General features: G+C 39.9%; 1 protein-coding gene across 1 annotated transcript in view; it reads right to left on the bottom strand.

Moving 5' to 3' along the window:
- LOC150082887 (uncharacterized) overlaps positions 1–9,211 on the bottom strand; it is a 96,238-nt gene extending 87,027 nt beyond the window's left edge. The window contains exon 1 of the mRNA XM_090378311.1: positions 8,497–9,211. Coding sequence (XP_090234437.1) covers positions 8,497–9,211 — 715 coding nt within the window. The remainder of the gene's footprint in view (positions 1–8,496) is intronic.
- Between the last annotated feature and the right edge of the window lie 15,599 nt (positions 9,212–24,810).

The following is a 24,810-nucleotide window of genomic DNA, read 5'->3' on the forward strand; positions in this document are numbered from 1 at the left end:
GACTTACGATTATGAAAATAACGTAAGTTATTTGCATAATCGTAACTAAAATAGTTACGCGCCATACAGTGACAAATTTTGTAACTAATTTTTTTTTCCCCCAATAAATGACGAGCGCATTCTTTATTGTACCTGTTGTCCAACTTTCTCATCAGTACGAGCCTTAGAACTCGCTCCAGAGCCCTCTACATAGGGATACTTTAATTTTAACAACCCTGTACTTACCGTCTACTACTGACTGAATCAGCACTAAACTGGTAACAGTTTCAATGAGAAAAATAAGGATGCGTGGGTATCATAAGTACTGATTGAAGCCGCACTGTGCGAGCTATTGCTGTATACGTACTTAAGCAATACGGAGGCGTGTTACTTGAACCTTTTTTTTTTCTTCTTTCTGTTCCATCATTCAGTTGTAGCTATTTTTTCAGTTTATTTTTTATTTTTTTTATTCATAAAACTTGAATGCACTAATAATCTGAATCTATAAAATAATACAATATCATTTCGTAACTGTTCTATTTAGCCAGTGCAAGTGCTGGTCCTGATAGTACACTTTTCAATGAAATAAAGGCATTTTTCCACGTCACATCGAAAAGACATTGGTTCAGATCCAATTCGAGAGGGAAGGAATTCTTATAATTTTTTTTGCATCTTTTAAAAATGTAAATTAAAATATTTCTTGTTGTAATTAGCAAGTTAGTCTCGGGCGAAGGCTGTATCGTTTCATCTCTTGGAAACTCGCATTTTTCGTCCATAAGTAGGTAAGTTGGTTGGTTACAGGGTTTTCGGCTCATTAGCAACTTAGGCCATAGTGCGCTGTGATTAATGTCTCTAAATTGCGTGCGTACTGTGGTCGATTTTGCTGTTTTCTGGACGAAAAACCAGAGTTTCCCGGAGGGAAAAACATGCTGTCCTAGCCTGAGACCGACCACCTCAGCCACGTTGTGAAAAACACCCATAAAAATTCCTCGCGCCATTAGAGATTCGCATTAGAGAGTGGCAAGGGCGGTGATTATACCAATTGTGTTACGGCGATCGCTAGATGGCAAGCCGACCGAAGCCTACAAGCAAATACAAACACAATATACTGACGCGCCTAATGACTTTAACTGTCTTGGCGCTTAATACACAGTAATAAAAATGAAATATATAAAGTCTTAACTGAAAATGATATTTACTTTACCTCTAAAATGTAAATTAAAATCTTTCTTTTAGCAGACCTGCAAGTGTAGCGCATTCTAAACGCTGAATATTAACGTGTAAATATTGCCAGTAAAAAGGCAAAGAATAATTATACTAATTACTAATTTTTATTACATAAAATTTACTATTTAGTGGATTTATTCATGAAATTTATATAATTAAATATAATTAGTGACAGTCGCAAGTCATATAATATTGTTAACGAATTGCAGGCAGTTCTGTAGGTCTAGTTTGTAGAAAAGCAAAAACACGAGAACCATGGCATTCTGTAATCCGCCTTTTAAGAGTGTAGCAACAAGCATTTGACTTCAATGAAGTCAAATGTTTGTTGCTACACGCACAGCGGATTAGAGACAGCAGATTAGAGATAGAAAAAATGGCTAAAGTAAAAATTACATTAGCCAGCATACGTTAGAGGAGAGGGGAAAAAAAAAAAAAACCCTTGACTTTCATGTTTTACAATTTATGAAATACCAAAATATTCGGCGGCTTAAAAATATAATATATAGGAGACAATCTGATAAGACCAGTCTTAAAACATTTTGCGCTAATTTAATGTTTTACGAATAGCATAGCTAGTAATCTAGCGAAACGCTACTCTGGTTTACCAATCTGAGCATGACTGTAATTACTCAAACATACTGCCTCACAGGAAGGCAGTATGTTTGAGTAATTAGCCTTGGAATTAGATAAGAATCCTGTGATAATTCAACTTTTCCGATATATGAAATAAGGTGAATCTATATTTTTGTATTAGCTCCGAAATAGAGAAACTTTCTGAAAAACATAAGAAAAAGTGCGAATGTATCCTCAATTCACAAAGAGGGATCAGAGGGTGACACGAGTACTTACAGACTTGTTAGTTTAACTTCTGTTCCAGGAAAAATAATGGAGTCACTGGTAAAAGAAGTAATACAGGATCATCCAGAAAAGGCCGTAATTATACTTCAAACAGAGCATGGGTTTGTGGAGGGGAAATCTTGTTTGACCAATTTGATTGGTTATTACGATAATCAATCAAATGCTTACTACGATAACATAAAGGAATTGGATACGAAAAACTATTTTGATATCATAATTTGGATTTCAGCAAAGCTTTCGATATTGTTGTACATAAAAGACTGCTGTACAAATTGGAGCAGTGTGGCATTAAGGGCAAAATGCTATGGATAAAGGGATGGTTGAGTGGGAGAAGACAGTATTAATCAGTGTACATTGGCACGGGCTCGAACCCCAGTCTGATCAAGAAGCGTGTGCTATGCACTGCTGCTCCTGCCCACCTGGCTACGGAGGCGCCGACAGCGAAGAAATTACAGCGTCCGATGGAGTTGAACAAAGAAGCCGGAGAATTCATCCACATCTTTAGAGCCTTACATCTCCCCAGAAATGTTAGAAATTAATTTGGAAAGTCATGGACGTTGATACTACAAATGAAAACGATGAACAGTCCTCAAAGCCCAGTCGTAAACGAAAATCGAAGAAGCCAAAACTGACTGCCAGAAGTATTCCAGCAAATCGTTCAAACACGTAGCAGGCGTAATATACAGCAGGAGCAGCAATAGGATTTTAAAAAACACCGAAGTATCCACTCACAGTTTTGGATAATGATGTCGGTTCAGTCTGTTCCATGTATGATCGACTTTGGTTCAAAAACAATGTGAAGATTGTACCAGCTCGAGATCACGCTCTTCTTCAAACAGTATTTCCAAATGAGGATGTAAGTCAAATGTCTGCTTGTAATAGCTGTTGTGGCCCTCTCCAAGAACAAAGTGATTCCGTCTCTATCGAAGTCAAATGGTTTTAAATATCATCCGATGTCACAGAACTTGTCCAAACTAGATTTGGTAACGGAACGTCTCATATCTCCGAGGCTCCTATTCATGCAGATTCGTCGCCTGTGGCATTCATGCAGTAAAGTGATAAATGTTCGCCTAAAGAAGTTTAACTTAACTTCCACTATGCGTGCTAGGCACACACAGTTTTTGCGTGATAATTAATACAATTGAAATCTGTACAAAAATAAAAATATACGGTAGACTGTCGAAATAATGACACCCCAAATAACGTAACATTGGAGCTAACAGCACATTAAGATTGGATGTTTACATACAGCGTAGTTGCTTTCAGTGCCGGGAAAAAAAAAAAAAAAAAAACGGCAAATCACGTGATTCAGTTCGCCATTTTGAAAGTGAATTCTATATTGATATTATTATTATTAGCTATATGGTGCAAGGAAGCCTGAGGCTTATACTGCACCAGCCAAAAAAAAATAAAAATTCTCGAGTTATCCTGAGAGAGAAAGAAGTAGAAGGAATCACCAAGAAAGAGGAGAATGATTATATCAGCTCAGGACCTTGGGTGTGCCAAGCCCATACTCACCAGATGTGGGCCCCGTTATACCGCTGTTTTATATTTTAAATTAAAAGGCCTCCCATTGTGGCCCCTAAAGTTAATAAACCTCGTACAGAGAAGAAAAGAACAACATTAAAGCTTAGTGACAAACTTGATATAATAATAGAAAATAGAACGGCCGTAAGTAGGAGTGTATTAATGGCAGAATGGAACATTGGGTCATCAACATGTTTACGTTTTTTATGTGCAATTAATAAAATTGCATTCTTAATCTCTGTATTTGTTATTTAACCTCATTATTTCTGCATTAAATATATTAAAAATAAAACTTCCTACATAACGGGAAAATTTGAAATACCGGCATCTTGAATCCCCAAAGGTGCCATTATTTTGAAAGTCTACTGTATTCTCCGTTCTAGCAGCAGAAACTTTCAGCTACGTGGATTTCATCGAAATCCATCCATCCATCCATCCATCCGGAGGGAGTCGAGTTGTTACATGTGTACGGACAGACATGGTGAAGACAAGTAGGCGCCAAAAAAGTAGTCAGTAACCACTAATCATTCTAATGATATGAGTATAATCGAATGAAATGCTGTATTCAAATGAATCGATTAAAACCTCCCGATTATGCCCATTACTAAACGGTGCAGGGCGGCCGAGTGGTTAAGGCGCCAGACCTTACCGTGCGACACTTAGGGGCCATTAAAAGTGGATTAAGAAAACCGCTAGAAGATTAAATATGTGAAGGAAATCATATTGTGATTAAGTGATATGTTGTAATACCAGTTTTATGAACGTAATTACCATAAATCCCCTAACTCTTGAGTTATTTTTACCTATGCAGCCGAGGCATGCCTCGGTCGTTACCCCCTCATCTCGGCTCTGTTCGCTCTATAAGGCATTTCTAGCAATTAATTGTACTATAATTATACAATTGAATGAGATAGTAAAATTTGAACTAGTGAATTTGCTACATATGCTATAGAATTATATACTAATAAATTCAGTATTTATTTTTTCGTTTTAAGTCGATTCCTACACCTGGTCGACTATTGGGGGCCAACAGATATCGGTTCCATTCAGAGGGAGAAACAAGGCGTTTGTCTGTACAGTTTATGAATAAGAAAAGTAATATGTTATTGTCACCTACTCGTAGTGAACTTCGCATTTGCTGCGTACTAATTTGATATGAAAAGGAGGTACAAAGTCCACTTTAGTAGTAATAATCTTAGAATTTGTGTTCGCTTATGAATTGCCTGACGTAACTGAGTGGTCATGGGCGAGTGTGCAGTAGCACGTGCTGTTTGAGTGGACCGGGGTTCAAGCCCGTGACTGCTAAATACGATTAATGTTTGCATTGATAATTTATTGTAAACTCCACTGACCTGGTGGTAGTGCCAAGTATAAACAAGAACATTTAGACACCCCCCCCCCCCAAGCTTTAAAATTCCAAAAGTTGTACAGTTGGCTGCGTTTTTAGGATCTGTACTAGATCCAATCTTTAGGCGAACATTCTAAAAGAAACAAATTAATGTATATGCACAAAGGAAATTTTGTGTTACTTATAAAGTTTTTGTTATTAATTTGGAATATTTCAAGTTACATTTTCAAATGAGGTTAGTAGCAGTGCAAATTTAATAGCATACAGCCATTTAAAAAAAAAAAAAAAAAAAAAAAAAAAAAACTGAAATAGATTAATTCCATTATACACTCTTTATAAAAAATTAAATTAATGCAAACGTTCCAAATGTACATATAACACGTGACACAGAAGCCTATGATAGCTACAAGTTGATCTGTAACCAAGTTACAAAGGAGGTTAGGCAGGCGAAGGCAGATTACGAGAAATCCGTGGCAAAAGATGCTAAGAAAAACAGCAAGGATGTCTTTACTTATATAAACTCTAAAAGGAAGGGGATGAATCTGATTGGTCCACTTGACATCGATGGTTCGACTGTTGATGATCCTGCTCAGATAGCAAACAAACTGAATAAGTATTTTGCATCTACATTCACACGTGAGGAATTAAGGTTTGAAAATGGCAGAAGGTTATCAAATTGTAGCAGGATACTTAATGATTTTGTAATAACTGAGAGCAAAGTGGAAGAGAAACTGTTGAAGTTAAACGTAAGAAAAGCACCTGGGGTGGATGGGATCTATCCAGTTATACAAATTTGTATTAAAGGAGGCGACAAAGCAACTAAGCAAACCGTTAGCCATAATTATGAGAGCATCCTTGGACTCAGGGGAGGTTCCCACGGACTGGAGATGTGCAAATGTATCCCCAATTCACAAAGGGGGGGATCGAAGGGTGACACGGGTAATTACAGACCAGTTAGTTTAACTTCTGTTCCGGGTAAAATAATGGAGTCGCTGGTTAAAGATGCATTGCAGGATCATCTAGACAAGACTGCAGCAATAATTCAGACACAGCATGGGTTTGTTAAGGGAAAGTCTTGTCTGACAAATTTGATAGGATATTATGATGTGGTTACAAAGGAAATGGATGCAAAAAATAATTTTGATATCATATATTTGGATTTCAGGAAAGCTTTTGACACTGTTGCGCATGGAAGACTATTGTACAAATTGGAGCACAATGGTATTAAGGGTAAGTTGCTACAATGGATAAAAGGATGGTTAAGTGGGAGAAGACAGAGGGTAGTAATCAATGGGTGCTGCTCTTCTTGGACTAATGTTATTAGTGGAGTCCCACAGGGTTCGGTGTTGGGTCCACTGTTGTTTTGTATATTTATCAATGATATTGATGAAGGAATATCAGGCTTAGTGTCGAAGTTTGCAGATGATACAAAGGTTGGCAGGGTTGTTAATGAGAGTAATGGCAGTGTGCTACTGCAACAGGATCTAGATAATTTGGGCAGATGGGCTAAGAAGTGGCAACTGAAGTTGAACCTTGACAAATGCAAAGTACTGCATATGGGTAGAAGTAACCCCAGAGAAACGTACCAACTGTGTGGTACTACACTTAAGGTGGTAGAAAATGAAAAAGACCTGGGAGTAATTGTGCAGGCAGATATGAAGTTTTCTGAGCAATGCAGACAGGGTGCCAGTGCAGATCATGGAGTTTTGTCAATGATATATAGGAATTTTGCTAGCAGGGAAAAGGAGGTGATTATCCCTCTGTATAAGGCAATGGTCAGGCCACGCCTTGAGTACTGCGTACAGGTCTGGAGGCCTCATTTTAGGAAGGATGTAGATTTACTTGAGTGTGTACAGAGAAGGGCAACAAGATTGGTGAGGGGAATGAAGGGATCCTCTTACCAAGAGAGGCTTAAGTTCTGAAAATTGCAGTGGCTGGAGACTAGGCACCTGCACGGTGATCTGATTGAGGTATATAAGGCCTTGTATGGGTTGAGCACGCTGAATTCTGATGGGATCCTTCCACTTGTTCAGATTACGAACCTAAGGGGGCATATATTCAAATTAAGAAAAGACAGATGTAGATTGGACGTGCGGAAATTTGCCTTTTAGCCAGCGGGTGGTTAATTGGTGGAACAAACTTCCATCTGTCGTTGTGGAAGTTGATAGGTTGAATAAATTTAAGGAGGAACAGGACAGGCATTTGGAGGGAATGGTGTGTTTTTTTTTTTTTTTTTTTTGGCTGATGCTGCATAAGCTCATACATTTGCTTTCTTGCATCACATGCCACTACTACTACTATATTGAAACAAATTTTATCAGATTTTCTTTCTTTCTTTCTTTTCTTTTTAATCGACCGTTCCTGGGGACAATAATCATGTAGCAGTAAACAAATACATATTATTTTGATCATAAGTGGGAGAGGATATAACCTCTACCTGGGATCGCCCCTGGGGACTACTACCTGCTTTTGGAAACTTACCGTTATAACTAATGGCTTTTTTAAGCCAGTAAGTATAACACATTCACAAAGTGCTATTTTTAATTCTGACTAATTGTTCAGCATAAATGAGGGGAGGAGAGGGTCCATTTATAATCCGCACGTTACAATAAAGAAATAACTAATATTTTGTTATTTAAAATAAACAGCTTGACTGAATAGGCGCTGGTACATATTTTGAGCCTTTCCGTGAGATACTCTAACGCCGCCCTCCCTCCTCTTTAACACCTATAACGAGCTATCTGTTGGGCTTCTGACTGTTAGTTCTCACCTCCTCCTTTCAGTGGCATATCTGGCAGTATGGCAAAGTTTCGCCTTCTTGCCTCTTTATCAATCCCAGTAAATCAGAATTTGAAGTAGTAGTATGAGCATGGTTGGTAAAAAGACTTGTTTTCTTTTGAAATGATTCCCAGCCCTATAATCACCGTCTCCCAACACCTGGTACTGGTAGAAAAGACCTGAATTCGAATCCCATCAATGACGGGAGGAATTTTTATGGATCGTTTTCACAACGCTGCTGAGTTAGTTGGTCTCAGGCGGAGACCAACTAATTTCCAATTATTTAGCAATTGCTACATGATTATAGTCCGCCCCTAGGGACTATAATCATTGGTAATGACAACCATTACACGATTTATTTTGTAAATTTTTAGTTGATTTTGTTAATATTTTTGTTAGTGGTCTATAAACAGGGCCTTTCTGATATTTCAGGACTTGTATTTCTGACGGAAGCAAATTAAGATTTTGTGCTGTTTATACATTAACAATATATAAATCATCGTTACACGAAGTAAAATCCATGCTTTTCATCTGAAGAGTAGAACTCTCTCCACTCAATAATTTTTAAATAATGGTCACATGTCCATTGTGGTTAAATATTTTGTTAAAATTTGAGCTTAAGTTGCTCAACAGCAAAAGCTTGCAGTTACGAGTACATTTTACAGTAATAATGCTTTAAAAATGTTAATTTTGTATCACGTCAACAGTTTCAACCAAATATTAAACTGAAGGTTTCAAATTAATAAAGAAAGAAATAGATGAAAATAAAAACTGTTTACCTGTTGTAATTTTGTTTTTGTTAGCCTCTCGGTCGTTTTGCACATAATTAGCATTACTAGGCCTGTATACAATTGACCGAAAGGAATAATCACCTGTTTCTTGATGGTTTTGGGTCAAAGAGGGCACCAGAGACGGTTCATTGATTCTTCCAGGTAGTTCTGATGCATTCGAAAGCAGTTGAGTGTTTGAAATGGTACTGTAAGCATTTCCAAAGTAAGGATCATGATAAGTCAGGACTGAGTTCAAAATAGTTCTCTCCGTTGACCTGCTGAGGCCATCGACCAGTTTCGCTGATAAAGGCGCACTCTGCCCACTTCCTTCGTGTCCGTTATAGTTCGTACCATCAGCAAACCGGCGGACCGACGCAGACGACTGTGCGATATCTTCACTAATTAGAGGAGGTGGCGTAGTCTCTGGTACAGAGTTCAAAGGGTAAGAACACCCGGATGACCATCCCGTCACTGACTCGGGAATCTCCTCCTTGATGTGCACCGTTGAACGATCCAGACGAACCGGTAGGTCACTGGAATTTGACAAAACCGGGGTCACGGAATGTCCGATTCCGGCATTGCCATTGATTACGTCTGGTGGAGTGTCAGCATCCATTTCCCTCCCTCTACCGTCTACCGGGGATAACCCTATGACTGCATATTTTGTTGGTTGCCTTGCGTAAATCAAATCAAAGTTGTTAGTTGTGGCGCTGCTGTGGTACATGGCTGCCACTTGTTGATTCCGTCACTAAGTATTTCCTGTGTCCAATGGGTCTCTTTCCTGGAAGCGCTTTGCTAGTTTAGAAACACACTCACCGATTCTTCTGCCGGACATGGAAAGCACGAGGGCCTCTAACTTCCCGTTGCAGGAAACGAACAGGAAGTATGAGGTGTGTTGGAATCATAAGCGAATGTCATACATTCGAGTGTGTTAAATAGCCTCAACCTATCATGATTTCAAATCAGTTCTTTCGAGGTACGGACGGCCTACAATGCAGTAATATAGATATGCTATTGGCTGGCAGAAATCATTTGATTTGTGACGTACATTATGACTAACTGACTTCCAGCATAATCAAAACACAACGTTGCCTATTAGCCTTCGAAGATGAAATCAGGGATACGTTATCATATTAACAATTATTCGTAGATTTAATGCGGCTGACAAAGACGAGATTCAAAATTAACTGGGCCTCTTTCTGTTTGGGTACTCTTCGCATCAATTGGCTGCAGGATGATTATTGCGTTATTTTTCTGTCGAACTTTGCATGTGTGTTTGCGCGCGCGCATATGTGAAATTGTTTTCATCTAATAATCTCACCCACAGTGTATAGTATTAATTTATTGGCTATTAATTTCAATATACACCACTAAAAAGTGGATACAAAAAGCACGTTTCTCTCAAGCACGCTATTTACGGTTTGAACTACACATGCATACACTGCGACTACATGAATGTCATACTGGAAGTAGCATAATTCTAAGCAAACGCAGTGACTGTGTCTTCTCAAGCAATTGTGAGTTTACATTAGAATGGGATCCTTCTGAAAGCGATAGAAACTTTGATATTACTTAAGAATTGAAACTTTCATGGTTCATTAGCTAAGTGTTGAAAATAAAGCGTTCGCTATAATGATGACTCCAAAATTTCCTAGGATTAAGAGTCAATCAAATAACACGTAATGCTTCTATATATAGTACACATATCCGATTGTGTCAATGATATCACGTAATTTTCTGACTATTTCCGAACTAGGGAATATATAACATTTCCTAGAATGCTTGTTCGTAAAAATATGTCATGTTCTACATCTGTGTCTATCAAAGCAGATGTACTAATTATTGCATAAAAACTCTAATTCAGAAAGCTGATTTTGTCGAAGGCACAACAACTATTTTTCTCTAAGAGAAAGATCTTGGAGGACAATTGAACTGAATTAATTTAAAGTTTGTCTTGTGAATTTATTTTTTTTTCTAATAAAATAATAATAAATTATAATTTTTCGTAACCTGTATTGAATTATTAAATAAGATTATTTTATAATTTTAATAAACTCTTTCTCTTCCATTGTGGTTTTTGGTATATGTTGAACCTCATTTATTTTTGTTAAATGGAACATCTATTGTTGTACGTGGGGAAGATATACACAGGCTAATCACTATACAGTATATGATCATTGAATAGTGTATACAGTATATACACTGAGTGATGACCACCTCAGTACAGCAGCTATCCGACGTGGCATTGATTCAACAAAATGTCGGAAGCGTTCGGGAGGTATGGCCAACCAAGCTGTGTGTAATGCGGTCAGCAATGCAGGTATGGAGGTGATTGGTGTATCTAGGCGCCTGATATGCCTTTCCATAATGTCCCACAAGGGCTCCGTGGAATTTATATCGGAAGAGTTCGAAGGCCAATCGATATGCTGGAAGTCAGAACTGTGTTCCTCAAACCATTCCTGCACAAAACGTGCCGGATGGCTCGGCGCACTTTCATCTTGGAACACGCCATCGCCATCCGGGAAAAAATGTAACATAGCAGGGTGTACACAGTCAGCAAGCAGTTGACGATAGTGGAGACCACTGACACGTTGTTCCACATGCACCAGGAGTGATGACCACCTCAGTACAGCAGCTATCCGACGTGGCATTGATTCAACAAAATGTCGGAAGCGTTCGGGAGGTATGGCCAACCAAGCTGTGTGTAATGCGGTCAGCAATGCAGGTATGGAGGTGATTGGTGTACTAGCAGGAGTCTAAGTTCCTGCCAGTGAAACATGCCCCACACCATACAACCGCCCCCACCGGCCTGCACTTTTGATACCATGCATGATGGATCAAGAGCCTCATGTTGACGCCATATCAGTACACGACCAGGCGCCTCCGTAGCCAGGTGGGCAGAAGCAGCAGTGCATAGCACACGCTTCTTGATTAGACTGGGGTTCGAGCCCGTAACCACCGAATACGGAGGAAACAGAAAGGTCAGGGAATGACCACCGCATATCCCCGGAGCAATATGGCCTTAGTTGCTAATGCTCCGTTATTTACTCCACACCATCCACAGTGTGGAGTAAATAACGTGACTCATCCGACCAGCATACCTTTTTCCAGTCTTCTAACGTCCAACTTGCATCCTCTTTGCACCAGGCGAGTCTTTTACGCCGATGAACCTTGGTTGGGAGAGGATGCCGGGTCGTCTGCTTTCATAGCCCATACGTATAGGTATATTTGGGTCTAACGGCTCCTGGGATTTCTCCCATCTCCGCATATGTACTGTATCGGACAAGCCAGGGATTTAAAGTATATGGATCATGTGGTAGGTAGCATGTTGTGCCCTTGTTCATCCGGCCTGTTAGCCGCCGGGCCCCTAATTTAACCCGACGTTACCATACCTCGCCACGGGGAGACCGGCCGGGTGTTACCTATATAGTACTCTGGCAGGTCCTGCCACCTACTTTCCTGGGATTTCAGTGGCTAGAACCTAAAAAAAAAAAAGTGCTGTTCGCGGTTAGTTATTAGCATTTGTTAGAATAATTTAGATGCTTGCGAGCCCATACGTGCGAGCGTGCGACGAATGGTCATGCCTGTTATTGTTCCGGTTGGCCCATGTTGTATTGGGTAGTCAGCTCTTTAAAAGTGCTGCGCCTGTACGAGTTGTCGGACCCAGCGCTCCCCTCTAACATCAACCTTTCGCTGACTATTGTAGTTTTTGTCGTCGGGTCGTTGTTTGACCATTTTGACGCCTCGAATACCCCACCAGTTCAGCCGTTTGGGAAATCGAGGCACCAGCTCATCGAGCACCCACAATCTGGCCTTTATCAAAGTCCGATAAATCCTTCCTTTTACCCTCGGAATTTTACCACCTACTGAACCACTGACACCTTATCTATGCTACGTAGGTCGACTAACTCCGCACTCTCGTACCTCACGTGGTCAACGGGTCGCATTCAGTTTTCTTAGGAGTGGTAATAATTCAGTGATCACTCAGTGTATTATAACATGATACATCGAATGGTATGTTATCACGGGCAAGCACCATTCATTACGTACAAATAATAATATCTGATTGTTACTCGTCAGTAATTTTAGTAATTGGCTGAGTAAGAAAAATATAATAAAAATGTAATAATTTATGAAAATTTTAGCATCATACTGGAAGAGTAACAGCTTGCCCAAAATGTCTAATGACGAAATATATGCATAAATCTTACACAAATATTTATTTAATATTATTATTAAAATTTTAATTTATTATTATTTCAATTTATTATTAAAATGCGAGAAGCCACTGTAGGAGAATTGTTTCCGTTATTGGATTTATTTTTTGTGCTAATTTTGTGTGTGTGTATGTGTGTGTGTGTATATATATATATATATATATATATATATATATTATTTTTTTTTTATTTTTTATTGTTTTTTTTTTTTTTTTAATGAATGCTGCATAAGCTTTGCTTCGTTGCAATATGGAATCATTTTGCAATCTTTTCGGGAGGAAATATCTTTACTAACACTAATTTATACATCAATCTTTTATTTTATTTTATTTTTCTACCATTAGGTTCATTTGTATACTAAATAGTTCTAATTAATAATCATTTCGCGTTAGTTATGTGTCTGCAAGAGACATTTTTAAATCGCTCTTCTGAATTAAAGATGTTAAAAACATTCTGTATAATGGAAACTGTTACCTCGAAAACAATGACCATAAGTAGTTCTCATCAACTTCCCAAGTTCATTCATTGCATATACTACGTGTTTGACAGAAAAATTCATCTGACGGAAATTGGTAAAACAGGGCATCCGCATTTCGCAAACATTCCGGGAGGAAATCTGCTAAAAATGACTCAGTGAACTGTTTTGAGTAAGCATAATGATTATTGGTTATCATTGGTGGTATGTTGTAGGATGCCATCGACCTGGAATTCGTGGGAAATATTTGCGTAACTGAAGTTTTTTGCTGTGTCATGCACAGGACTTAAACGACCATCCGAATCCCTAATAAAATTATTTTTAGTTTATGGCCAAAAAACATTTTTTACTTCATTAGTATTTTTATTGTCAAAGTAGAAAGCACAGCCGAACTACATTGTTTATTAAAATAAACAAACACAGCCATTGTATTTTACTAATAGGGACAGACGTAGTAATATTATTGAGCAAGCGAAATAAAACACTGAACCACATTACAAATACAGCAAATTCTTGCTATCTTTTTAAGGTTAGACTTGGTAAGGTGCGATTCTGCTCCTATGTACCAAGCTAATCCAAAGTAAAATAAAGTGAAATAAAATAAGGAAGACAAACAAAAACAAAGCAACACTCACTCCGAGCAGCGCAGAAATACAACCCATAGTTCAAGGTGACGAATGCCCGCATCCTCAAAAGAATGGGCACCAGTTTTTATAAATTGGTGCTAAAATAAAGTAGAAAGTAAATAAAAATAGAAAGAAAGAACTGGGAACTCAGAAGCACTATTTCATCAAGAGAACATCAGCTCTTGTGTGAACTCCAAAAAGGATCGCATTTTATTACAGGTAACCCTCGTATAACACGGTTAAATAGATTCCTGTAAAATGTCGTTTCTGCGAAACCGTGTTGTACGGGACTAAGACAAAGTACAAAAAGGAGTTACGTTCCAAAAGCTAACAAAAATACACTATTTAGTTAACAAAACTAACAAAAATACACCATTCTAGATTTCGTGCATCTTCTGCTGTCTTTAAAAAATCAGTAATCTGGGTTTGTTTGCTTGATAAATTTTTGTGAATTTCATCGTATGGAACTAAGCATTTTTGAAGCTCCCTTTTGTGAACTTTGGGCTCCTTTAATTTAAAAATCTGCATTCAAAAAATAAGATTCTAATTACTCGGCTAACTTTATGCCTTCCCCTATGCTTTTTAGTGTACAGTTTGGAAGTTTAGAATTTTCATCTGCGGTATCATAATCTGAATTGATTTGGTTCTACCTTTGATGCCGTTTCCACCAAATCCGCTTCACCAGCTTCTTTTTCTACCAGTAATTCTTAAAACGTCTTCAGTAATCATATCTTTTTTTATTTTTTTAGGAGCATCGGCGACTAAGGCCATGTTACTCTGCATTTATTCTCTATAAATTGCGTGTGTCCCGAGATCGATTTTCTGTTTGGGTGGACGGAAAACCAGTTTCCGAGAGAAAAACCATGCTACTCTCGCCCGAGCCCAACTAACTCAGCTTCGTTGTGAAAAAGACACATAAAAATTGCTCCCTTCATCGACGGGATTCGAACTCGGGTATTTTCCAGCCGGTGTGGGGAGGAGGGCGATTTGTCAACTGTGCTACCCACGAGGGCTTCAGTAGTCATATCATCAAAACCTTCCCCTCCCACCGACGTAGCAAGTTCTACTGTCGCACCTATTCCGTTTTCTGCCCGTTCGACCATATTTCCTGAATGAACTGACTCTGGCCATACATTTTTCCACACCCATTTAATGTTGACGATTTTACTTCTTTCAGCGATAAAGCTATATGATTCTGATACAGTCCACAATTGAGAAATGTTTCCATGCCTCCATTACTTCAATAGATTCGTAATCAATTTTTTCCAAAATCCATTGTAACGATTTTCTGATGTAATGAGTTTTAAAGGTGGATATAATGCCTTGATCTAAGGGCTGAATGAAAGAAGTTGTATTAACACAGTACAACTGTGGCGATACGAACATAACTTCACCGTTTGGATGACTTAAATCTTTTGGAAGGCCTGGTGTGTTATCCAATAGTAATTAAACTTTGAAATCTAGATTTTTCAACAAGTACAGGTTCAATAGCACAGAACAAAATAAAATATGGGTATTTCTCAATTTTTTATTTATTTATTTATTATTATATTTTTTTTTTTGACTAGCGAGTCAACAGTGGGGATTCAAAAAGAGTGAAAACGTTGAAAAATTACATCCAACATAATAGCAGGGTTTTCCCCGTACAAAAGCTCAAAAATACCCTGTTATGCGAAGTTTACCGAAATTCTCTAAGTGTTAGAGCGAAACCGGGTTATGTAATACCGTGTTGTGCGAGAATTTTCGCAATTTATCAATCGTGTTAGAGCGAAACGGTGTTGTAGAAGTACCGTGTTATACGGGGGTTGCCTGTAATTGACGCTATCCAGTAAAAAGCCAGTGGATGTCCTTATACGATCTGGGTAACGAAGAGAGCGCAAACTTAAGAAATATTATTTAATTCAATGTTAGTTTGCATTTGATTTATAGCTGTCTAGCCTTGAAAAGACGCAGGGATGTGTTGTATTTATAACGTGGTTTAGTGTACAAGTCTTTCCTTTGCTCATAAGTCGTAAAAACAACAAACATTTTGATAAGTTTGCCGAGTGCTGCGGAGGATTGCGGCAGTCCTGAAATGGATCTCGTTGGCAGTTTCTTCGGGAAGGTTGGTAATACTGGCTTCTATACCCATAGCGAGCCGTGTGACTGGAGGTTTAGATGTTATGACGGCGAACTGTGATGATGGTAGTTCTCAAACCTTAACCATCGTCAACACGCCGCCCTCTCATCTATAAGAAAGGACAACACCATCGTCTTACTTCCTGCTGACAAAGGGCACAGGACCGTTGTATTAGATCGGTCAGCCTACCGAGAGAAAGCCCTGGCCCTACTACTAGACCCAAACGTATATGAACCTCTGTCTGATCCACCCATTAAGGTCTTGAAACGTCTAGAGACACATGTCAATAAACTCGTCCACACATGGTTTAAAGATAAGAAAATCTCGACTACAACTCAGCGTCTTCTACATGATACTGGCTGCCAACTACCGCAATTCTATGGATTGCCAAAGATCCACAAACCGGGTATTCCCCTCAGACCAATAGTGTCGTGTTGCAGTGCGTATGAACTATCCAAGCATATCCAAGCAAACGTATGAACTATCCAAGCATATCGCGCACCTCCTCTCACCTCTTGTAGGAAATACCACACACACACCGTCAAAAATAGCAGCGAATTCATCCACCTCATTAAGGACCTTTCAATCCCTGACAGCACCATCATGGCATCATTTGATGTGGTTTCTTTATTCACTTCAATTCCCGTCCAACAGGCCGTGCACTGCGCCAGAAGGCTCCTCGAGAACGACTTATGCCTCCAATCCAGAACATCACTGTCCACTGATGACATCTGCACCGCCCTTAACCTATGCTTATCAAGCAGCATCTTCACCTTTGAGGATTCAGTCTACCAGCAAGTACATGGCACTGCTATGGGTGCCCCTGTTAGTTCCGTAGTAGCCAACATCGCCATGGAAGATCTGGAGGAGCAGATACACCTGAACCCACCTGTACCTATTACAACATGGTGCAGATATTTTGACGATATTTTTACTGTAATACCACGTGGCTCTGAAACAGCACTACTGGAATACTTCAACTCCCTGTCTAATTTCATCCAGTTTACTATAGAATTAGAGGTCAACGACGCGCCCACGTCTAGAGACTTCGGTATACCGCAAACCTATGTGGTCGGACAATTTACTAACTACAGATCCAGCCACTCACCCAGTCATCTCAACAGCACTGCCCGCACCCTATTCTCCAGGGTTTGGAGCCATTCCAGCACTGATGCAATTAGGCGTAACGAGATTTCCTGTGTGAAGGTGGACCTAACTAAATGTGGTTATTCATCCCATGTGCTAAACAGGTGCCTATTACAGGCACAAGAACTCACATCCCACCCAAGACCACCGATACAAGACGGTATACCTGGATAATAGGGAATGACGCCTACATTCCCTATTATCCAGGCGTGTCAGGACGGATCTCAAAAATCCTCAGAAATTACAATATCGAATGTGTGCAGTTACCCTGCAGAAACCTACGTTCACTTGTCTCCAGCGTGAAGACCCCTGTCACACCTCTCTTACGCAGCAATGTAGTATATCGCATCACCTGTAGAGACTGTGACAGCTGCTACATAGGAGAGACATCAAGTCGCGGAACATTTTTGGGCCACCAACCACAATATCAATCCCAAACGCGACTTTGAAAAAGTAGACCACTCACGACACTTTCGCCACCGCCTATGGCTAGAGTCACTTAACATATTAAACAATCCAAAGGCGATAAACCGCCACAAAGGCATACGTCTGCACCCCATCCTATAGACAACCATTTTAATGCTGGATAAACACTGGAGTAAAACAGCGCACGTCCGTGCAACAATAGAAAACGAATAACGTGCCTCACTCTCAGCTCATTGCACTTATCCGTTGTATTTAAATCAGTTGAAAAAGCGACTCGTTAGTCTTGAAAGCTACTGCCAGTTATTATATATTTTATTATATTATATTAAACTGGGTTATCATTGTATGTATATATTCTTCTTAACCATGGACCCCAGTACACCAGGCCCATTCGTTACAAAACATTTTTTATTCTGCTAATTAACTTGTCTATAATGATAATGTTAAAAATCAGTTAAACTTTAGCAATACTGGAAAGTATTAATGTTTAAGATCATTTAAGTGCCAGTCTATGTGTACTCCCACACCGGATTGGAAAGGACCTAGTTCGAATAGGCGCACTGCAGCTTATCAGCCACTAAACACACACGTTCTGCTGTAAATATTTGTCCTTTTGTAAATTAGGTGTTTCACCTACTACTTTGGCTCAATTCAGAAGTTATGATTTAGCTGTACAACATTCTTTGCTTATAATAGTGAACTACAAAAATGCATCAATTTTTTAATGTAGCAGTATTAAGTTTTTACCCGTTTACATTAAATAAGTGATAAACGTTAAACAGATAACGAGTATTTCAAGCATTGTATAATCCAGATACCAAGTTTTACACGTACAGTCTAAATTTATCAGACAAGTATTACATGTATTTTAGAATTGAATATAGTGTTACATTTTGTAACATAAGAAAATATGTATTTTCACCCCCTGGACAGTAGCTGTAACCGGGTGTCTCCTAGGAAAAATAGAGATAATAATAATAACATAGTGCGCGCGCACACACACACACATACCATAGTTGGAAACACGCAGTGACGTGAGGAATTTTTATAGACTTTTTTTCACAATGTTGCTGAGTTAGTCAATCTTAGTCGACGGTTTCATGTTTTTTTTCCTCCTGGGAAGTTGGTTTTCGTACAGCAAACAGCCCGAAGAATATATGGCGATGAGGCGTCAGTATATAAAATATACTGACGCCTCATGTCCTCACTTGCATTTGCGGTAAACACACACACACACACACACACACACACACACACACACACACAGCTAATCTATTACTTAGCAAATAAGCCATCCGCTAGCTAGATTAAATACTATATTCGATTTTTCCTTTATTTTCTAGCACTGTCTAGTATCGGAGTTGAACTGGCGTTCAAGATCACCCTACATAAGACAGAGAGAATACAAGAAACAGCACCGTATTTAACAATCTTGCTGGCTTGAATCACGGTCACTCAAAGCGCGTGTACTCGTGCACCCTCATACCCGACTTCTTGGCTTCGGTGACCGCTCATATCGCTTTTTTAAACTGTTAAAAAGGAATAAACACGAGTGTAACTCTTATTCTTTGGCTTTGGGAAAGGTCTGAAGAGAATAAATTCTAGGAATTTTTAATCGCATTTTGGTTTACTTCATAGAAAATCATTCCTGTGCAGAAGATGTTTATTTCATATTTAACTGGAACCTTTGAAGATAGATTAGGCCGTTTGTTGCAGTTCAGTCCTTAGCTATTCATCGTTGCATGCGCACGCTCTCCTTTTTCTTTTTGACGTTAAAAACGTTTTTACTGGCGTTATTCCAAAAATTTAGTAACGAAAAATCATGAGAAAAGCGTTACGGAAGCGTCATCTTCAGCTTCCACCAGAAGTGAATTATTGTACCTTGTATTTTTGCAATCATACTTGTATGGTGGTAACAATAACTTATCTTCTACTGGACCAAATTTAATGAAATTTTGCATGGAGCTTCGTCTTAGCTCTATACTAAAGGAAAAACTTTCAAACCTATGAAAATTGTAGTAGATTTTTGAGGATAGTGGAAAATATGAACATGTGATCAAGGAAATTTTCTCACGTAAACGGGATAATTTGGACATATAGGATATCGTTGGAAACCTAAGGAATTTACAAACAGAAATATTAAGGTTTTAAGATAGGAAAAAACTTTCGGAAATGCGTTAATTCGAAAACGCAACTGGTTTCAAGTCATTTGGTGTTTTCAGATTGAATGTAATTTTTTTCTTTACAATTAAACTCTGAGGCTGAAAAAGAGTTCTGCACATTTATGAAAACATTTTTCAACTTGGACATGTCATCAGATCTTCCGATAAATACTACATGGAAAGGAACAACTATCGATGGTGTGTTTAGTCGTGAACTAAAATCTCTTCAATGTAAAAATTTATATATCCTTTACTCATCACAAATCAATACTTTCAGTAACCGATAGGTAATTATTATTAATAAAATAAAAACATTGTTATATTATGAGGATAAATGGGCCTGTTGTACTGGAATCCATAGTGATATGAAATAATGATAACGTATATCATTATTTCATTAATTATACTTTGGAGCTTCCTTCCTTACTTCCTTCGTTCGTTCGTTCGTTCTAAATTTGACCAGCAAGCAATTAACCACCGAGCAGCTCAACGTTTTGACCGTCGGAATGGAGTTCGCCGTCCTGCCGTCGAAGCCACCGATCACACAGCTTGCTATGGGAGTAGAAGCAAGCATTACCATTCTCTAGAGAAGCTGCTAATGAAATCCGCTTCAAAACAGCCTCCATCCTTCGATGCACACGGCCCACCCGCTCCAACATTAATCACGGAGTATAAGAAACAACTCCATCGTTGTGCTTTCCGCTGACAAGGGACGCTGCACTGTCATATTAGACCGATCGGAGCCCACCTAGAGAAAGCCCTGGTCCTCCTAAAAGACTCCAACCTCTATTAACCCGTAACGGATCCGCCCATCAAAGTCTAAGAACGTGTGGAGTCATATGTTAATAAACTTGTCTATGCATGGTTTAAAGCTAAGAAAATTTCTACTCCGACTCGGTGGCTTCTTCATGCCACAGGTTTCCAACTACCCCAGTTTTATGGCCTACCTAAAATCCATAAGCCAGGTGTTCCTCTCCGGCTCATAGTGTCCTGCTGCAATGCACCTACATATGAACTATCCAAATATATTGCACGACTCCTTATACCTCTTGTAGGAAATACTACCCACACTATCACTAACAGCAGTGAGTTCATTCATCTTATTAAAAGCTCAATTTTTGACGAGGTTATGGCGTCATTAGATGTAGTGTCCCTGTTTACATCAATCCCAGTCCAACAGGCCGTAAACTGCACCAAGAGGCTTCTAGAAAATGACCCAAACCTACCAAACAGAACATCACTATCCACTGACAACTGTACCGCCCTCAACCTGTGCTTGTTAGGCAGCGTCTTTACCTTTGAGGATTCCTTATACCAGCAGGTACATGGCACTGCCATAGGTGCCCCTGTTAGTTTCGTTGTGGCCAATATCGCCACGGAAGAATTGGAAGAACAGATATTTCTGAACCCACCAGTACCTATTACAACATGGTGCAGATACGTCGATGATATCTTCACCGTCATCCCATTTGGCTCTGAAGCAACATTGCTAGAATATCTCAATTCCTTTTCAACGTTCATCCAGTTCTCTCTAGACATAGTGTTATTGTTATGCGGTTCCCCAAAAAATCGGCGTTAAGTACTCTGTTAACATCGTAAAGCCAGTCAATGTGGGTTGTGAGAGTAGTGCGTTGTTTTACTGGCCTCTTCGTTACTGGGAGGCGCGATCACCAGGAAGAGCCTCCCAGCATCCGTCCACTGGCACGAGGAGCCGGACCAGGGAGTTAAAGGACATCTAACGGGCCGTCCACACTCCTGCAGGAGTGTGGACGGAGGAGGGCACGCTAGGGTTAGAAGTAGACGGATCTCGCCCATTCTTGGATGTCCTGGTAAAACGCGTGGGCCCACATCTAGAAACCTCAGTATACCGTAAGCCAATGTGGTGCTGACAGTTCACAAACTACAGATCCGGCCATACCCCTAGCCATTTCAACAGCACTGCACGCACTCTATTCTCCAAGGCTCGGAGCCGCTCCAGCACATATGAAGCCAGGCGCGACGAGATTCCCAGAGTGAGGACAGACTTGATCAATTATGGCTACCCAACCCACATATTGGACAAGTGCTTATTACAAGCACAGAAGCTCACAGTCCACCCGAGACCACCATCAACTCAGGACAATGTGCCTACCGCCTACATTCCCTACTATCTAGGCATGTCAGGCCGGATCTCAAAAATCCTCCGAGAATACCACATAAAATGCGTGCAGCTGCCTGTTGGAAACTAGAGAACGCAAGTTCTCTAGTTTCCAATTTAAAGACTCCGGTCACCCCTCTCTTATGCAGCGGTGTGGTATACCGCATAGCCTGCAAATATTGTGACAGCTGCTACAAAGGAGAGACCTCGAGACGTCGTCAAGACCGCCTCGCAGAACACGACAGATCGATTCGCCTTGCTGAGACCGACCAGGTCGCAATTGCAGAACACTACTGGTCGACCCACCACGACCTCAATCCCAAGCGGGACTACGAAGTAATTGACCAATCCCGACACTTTCGCCACCGCCTCTCGTTAGAGTCACTTAATATATTGTGTAATTCGAGAGCCATGAACCGCTGCAAAGGCACGAGACTACACCCCATTTTAGAGTCAACTATTTTAAGTCTCGATAAGCGCTGGAGGCAAAACTACGCACGTTCATGCGGCAACAATGAACACCAGTTTAATGGTTGAATGGCCTACCTCGTGCCCTCGCACGGCTCACTGCGCGCGCGCGCGTGCGCACACGCACACACACACACACCCCCCCGACCGGGCCAGCTGGGTGGGTAAAGTGCCTGCCTGGCAACCCAAAGGTCGCGGGTTCGAATCCCGCCTCGGGCTTGGATCAAAGTACTGCAAAAACCTTGGGAGGTGCATTATGGCTACAGAAGCCAATGCGCCAACAACTACCAAAAAAAAAAAAAAAAAAAACTGCACACACAACTCTATGTCCGTTAAAATAATTTTTATCTCTAAAGTTTCCATTCTATTTGTTGATAAAGAGGCACATTCAGCCTCGAAAGCTCCAAAGTATAATTAAATATATTTTTACTGCATATATACATTATCATTACTTCATATTGTTATATTATTTTATCCATGAGTTTTATTAATATCTGAAAATTAAAACGTTTTTAACGCCTGCCGATGACTCTTAAATGTAAATCACGTTAAATATCTTAGCGGCAGGATACATTATGTACCTGGTACAGAATTTTTTTCCCCTTTAATTTTATTATTATTTTATTATTATTATTTTTTTTTTGTTTATTCATCTACTTCCTTCATGGTGCTGTAATTAGTGTCTTTTGTACTCCTATGACGGTGGTTGATACGGTGATCGAGATGGTCGATCCGTGTTTCGTAGTTGTTCCTGCCTTAGGGCTGTGTACTTCCTGATATTTTCCTCGTAGGTTTTCTGGAGGTTTCCAGTATGGGGTACCGCTGTGTCGATCAGGTTGGTAGTCTTTTCCTTCTTGTCAGTGAGGGTTATATCCGGTCTGTTGTGCGGAAGCATCTTGTCCGTTCTTATGGCGCTATCCCAACTTGTGGATATGTTCCCAATACACCCTGTGGTTCGTATTTGTAATATGGTATACTTTCTTTGATCAACTGACATTTCTTCTCTAGCTTCTCATGTATTATTCTGGCGACCTTGTCGGGACTATGAGTGTATAGCGTCTGAGTGATCACCCTGCATTCCACAGTGATGTGTTGGATTGTTTCTGGGACAAGGTGGTATCGTCGACGGGTCCACGTCAATTCGTTGCACGACAGTTCAGTGTATGATAATTATTTGTATGCGATAATTCTATGCATGACAGTTCGGTGTCAGTGAAATGTACGAGACAATCTGGTGAAAGACTGTTGGTGGCCATGACACCAACAGTCTTTCACTGGCAAGGAGGCAATTCATAGGCATTATTATACAGATGCCTATTTCAGCATGACCCCGTCCATATTGTAACACCTTAAATCGAAATAAGATAATTTAATTGTTTTTTTTAACACACCTACTGAGCTGAATCCTATGCTTTTCCAGGAGCATGAATTGGTTGAAGTTTGGGAACCTGAAAATCACGGGCGCAAAAGCCAGGTGAAAGTAAGAGAAATGATGATTATCAACTGTGAAAATTGTTTTGGAAGGAAAGGAGAGTTAATGAAGGTAGGTTCCTTTTTCTTTTACGAAGAACTACCAAGCCTGCTCTGTTCTAGCAACATGGATTTGTGAGAGTTGGAGGAATTTTTATGGGTGGGTGCTTGGTTCCCTCCCCCACTTGGTAATTAAGTTTCTTTTGAAGCAAACGAGGCAAGGAGGCAATTCATAGGCATTATTATACAGATGCCTCGCGACCTTAGTTGTTTTGGTGCAAAAATAAACACCCTTTTAACTACTATCCTCCATGCGAACGAAGTGTCTTTTGGCGTACTTTAGCTAGGAGCGTCGAGAACCGCCACGAGCCCTGGAGAAAACGCCCTACTGAGCCAGAGCGTTTTTCCATGTAGGGGACTCGGACTCCAATTCCAACCCTTACACAATCTCCAAAAAAGCTTACTCGCCTACCCTTAACCCACCCACAGTACTAGCCTGCTAATAACTTCTTTCAGTAAAAACTATAGTGCAGGTTGCAAACCGAACATCAGAAGGTGCGCATTACCCAGTCGGCATCCATTAATGCCGACTGGGTAATCTGCATGTATGGGGGCCTCGGAGATATGAGACGTTCCGTTACAAAATCTAGTTTCAGCAAGTGCTGTGGCATCGGATATTTAAAACCATTTGACTTCGATAGAGCTGGAATCACTTTGTGCTTGAGATAGCCATGACAGCTATTTCCATGACAGCGAATTCTCATGAAGAAGGATAATGTATTAGTTCCTACCCGCAATATAATCCTTACTTTTGATAATCCTAAACTACCAACATTGATCAAAGCCGGTTACCTTAACTGCCGAGTTAAACCATTTCATCCCACTATTCATTCCAAATGCCTGTCCAGCTCAGCCTTAAATTTATTTAGGCTATCAACATCCACAACAAAAGATTCAAGTCTGTTCCACCAAGGCAAAAGGCAAATTTCCACACATCTATTCTTCAACTGTCTTTCCTCAATTTGAAACTGTGCCCCTTCAGATTCTTAATCTGAGCAAGAGGAAGAAACCCATCAG

This window comes from Mastigoproctus giganteus, chromosome 7 (assembly GCF_048544385.1).
Source record: "Mastigoproctus giganteus isolate SK-2022 chromosome 7, ASM4854438v1, whole genome shotgun sequence".
Taxonomy (NCBI): Eukaryota; Metazoa; Arthropoda; class Arachnida; order Uropygi; family Thelyphonidae; genus Mastigoproctus; species Mastigoproctus giganteus.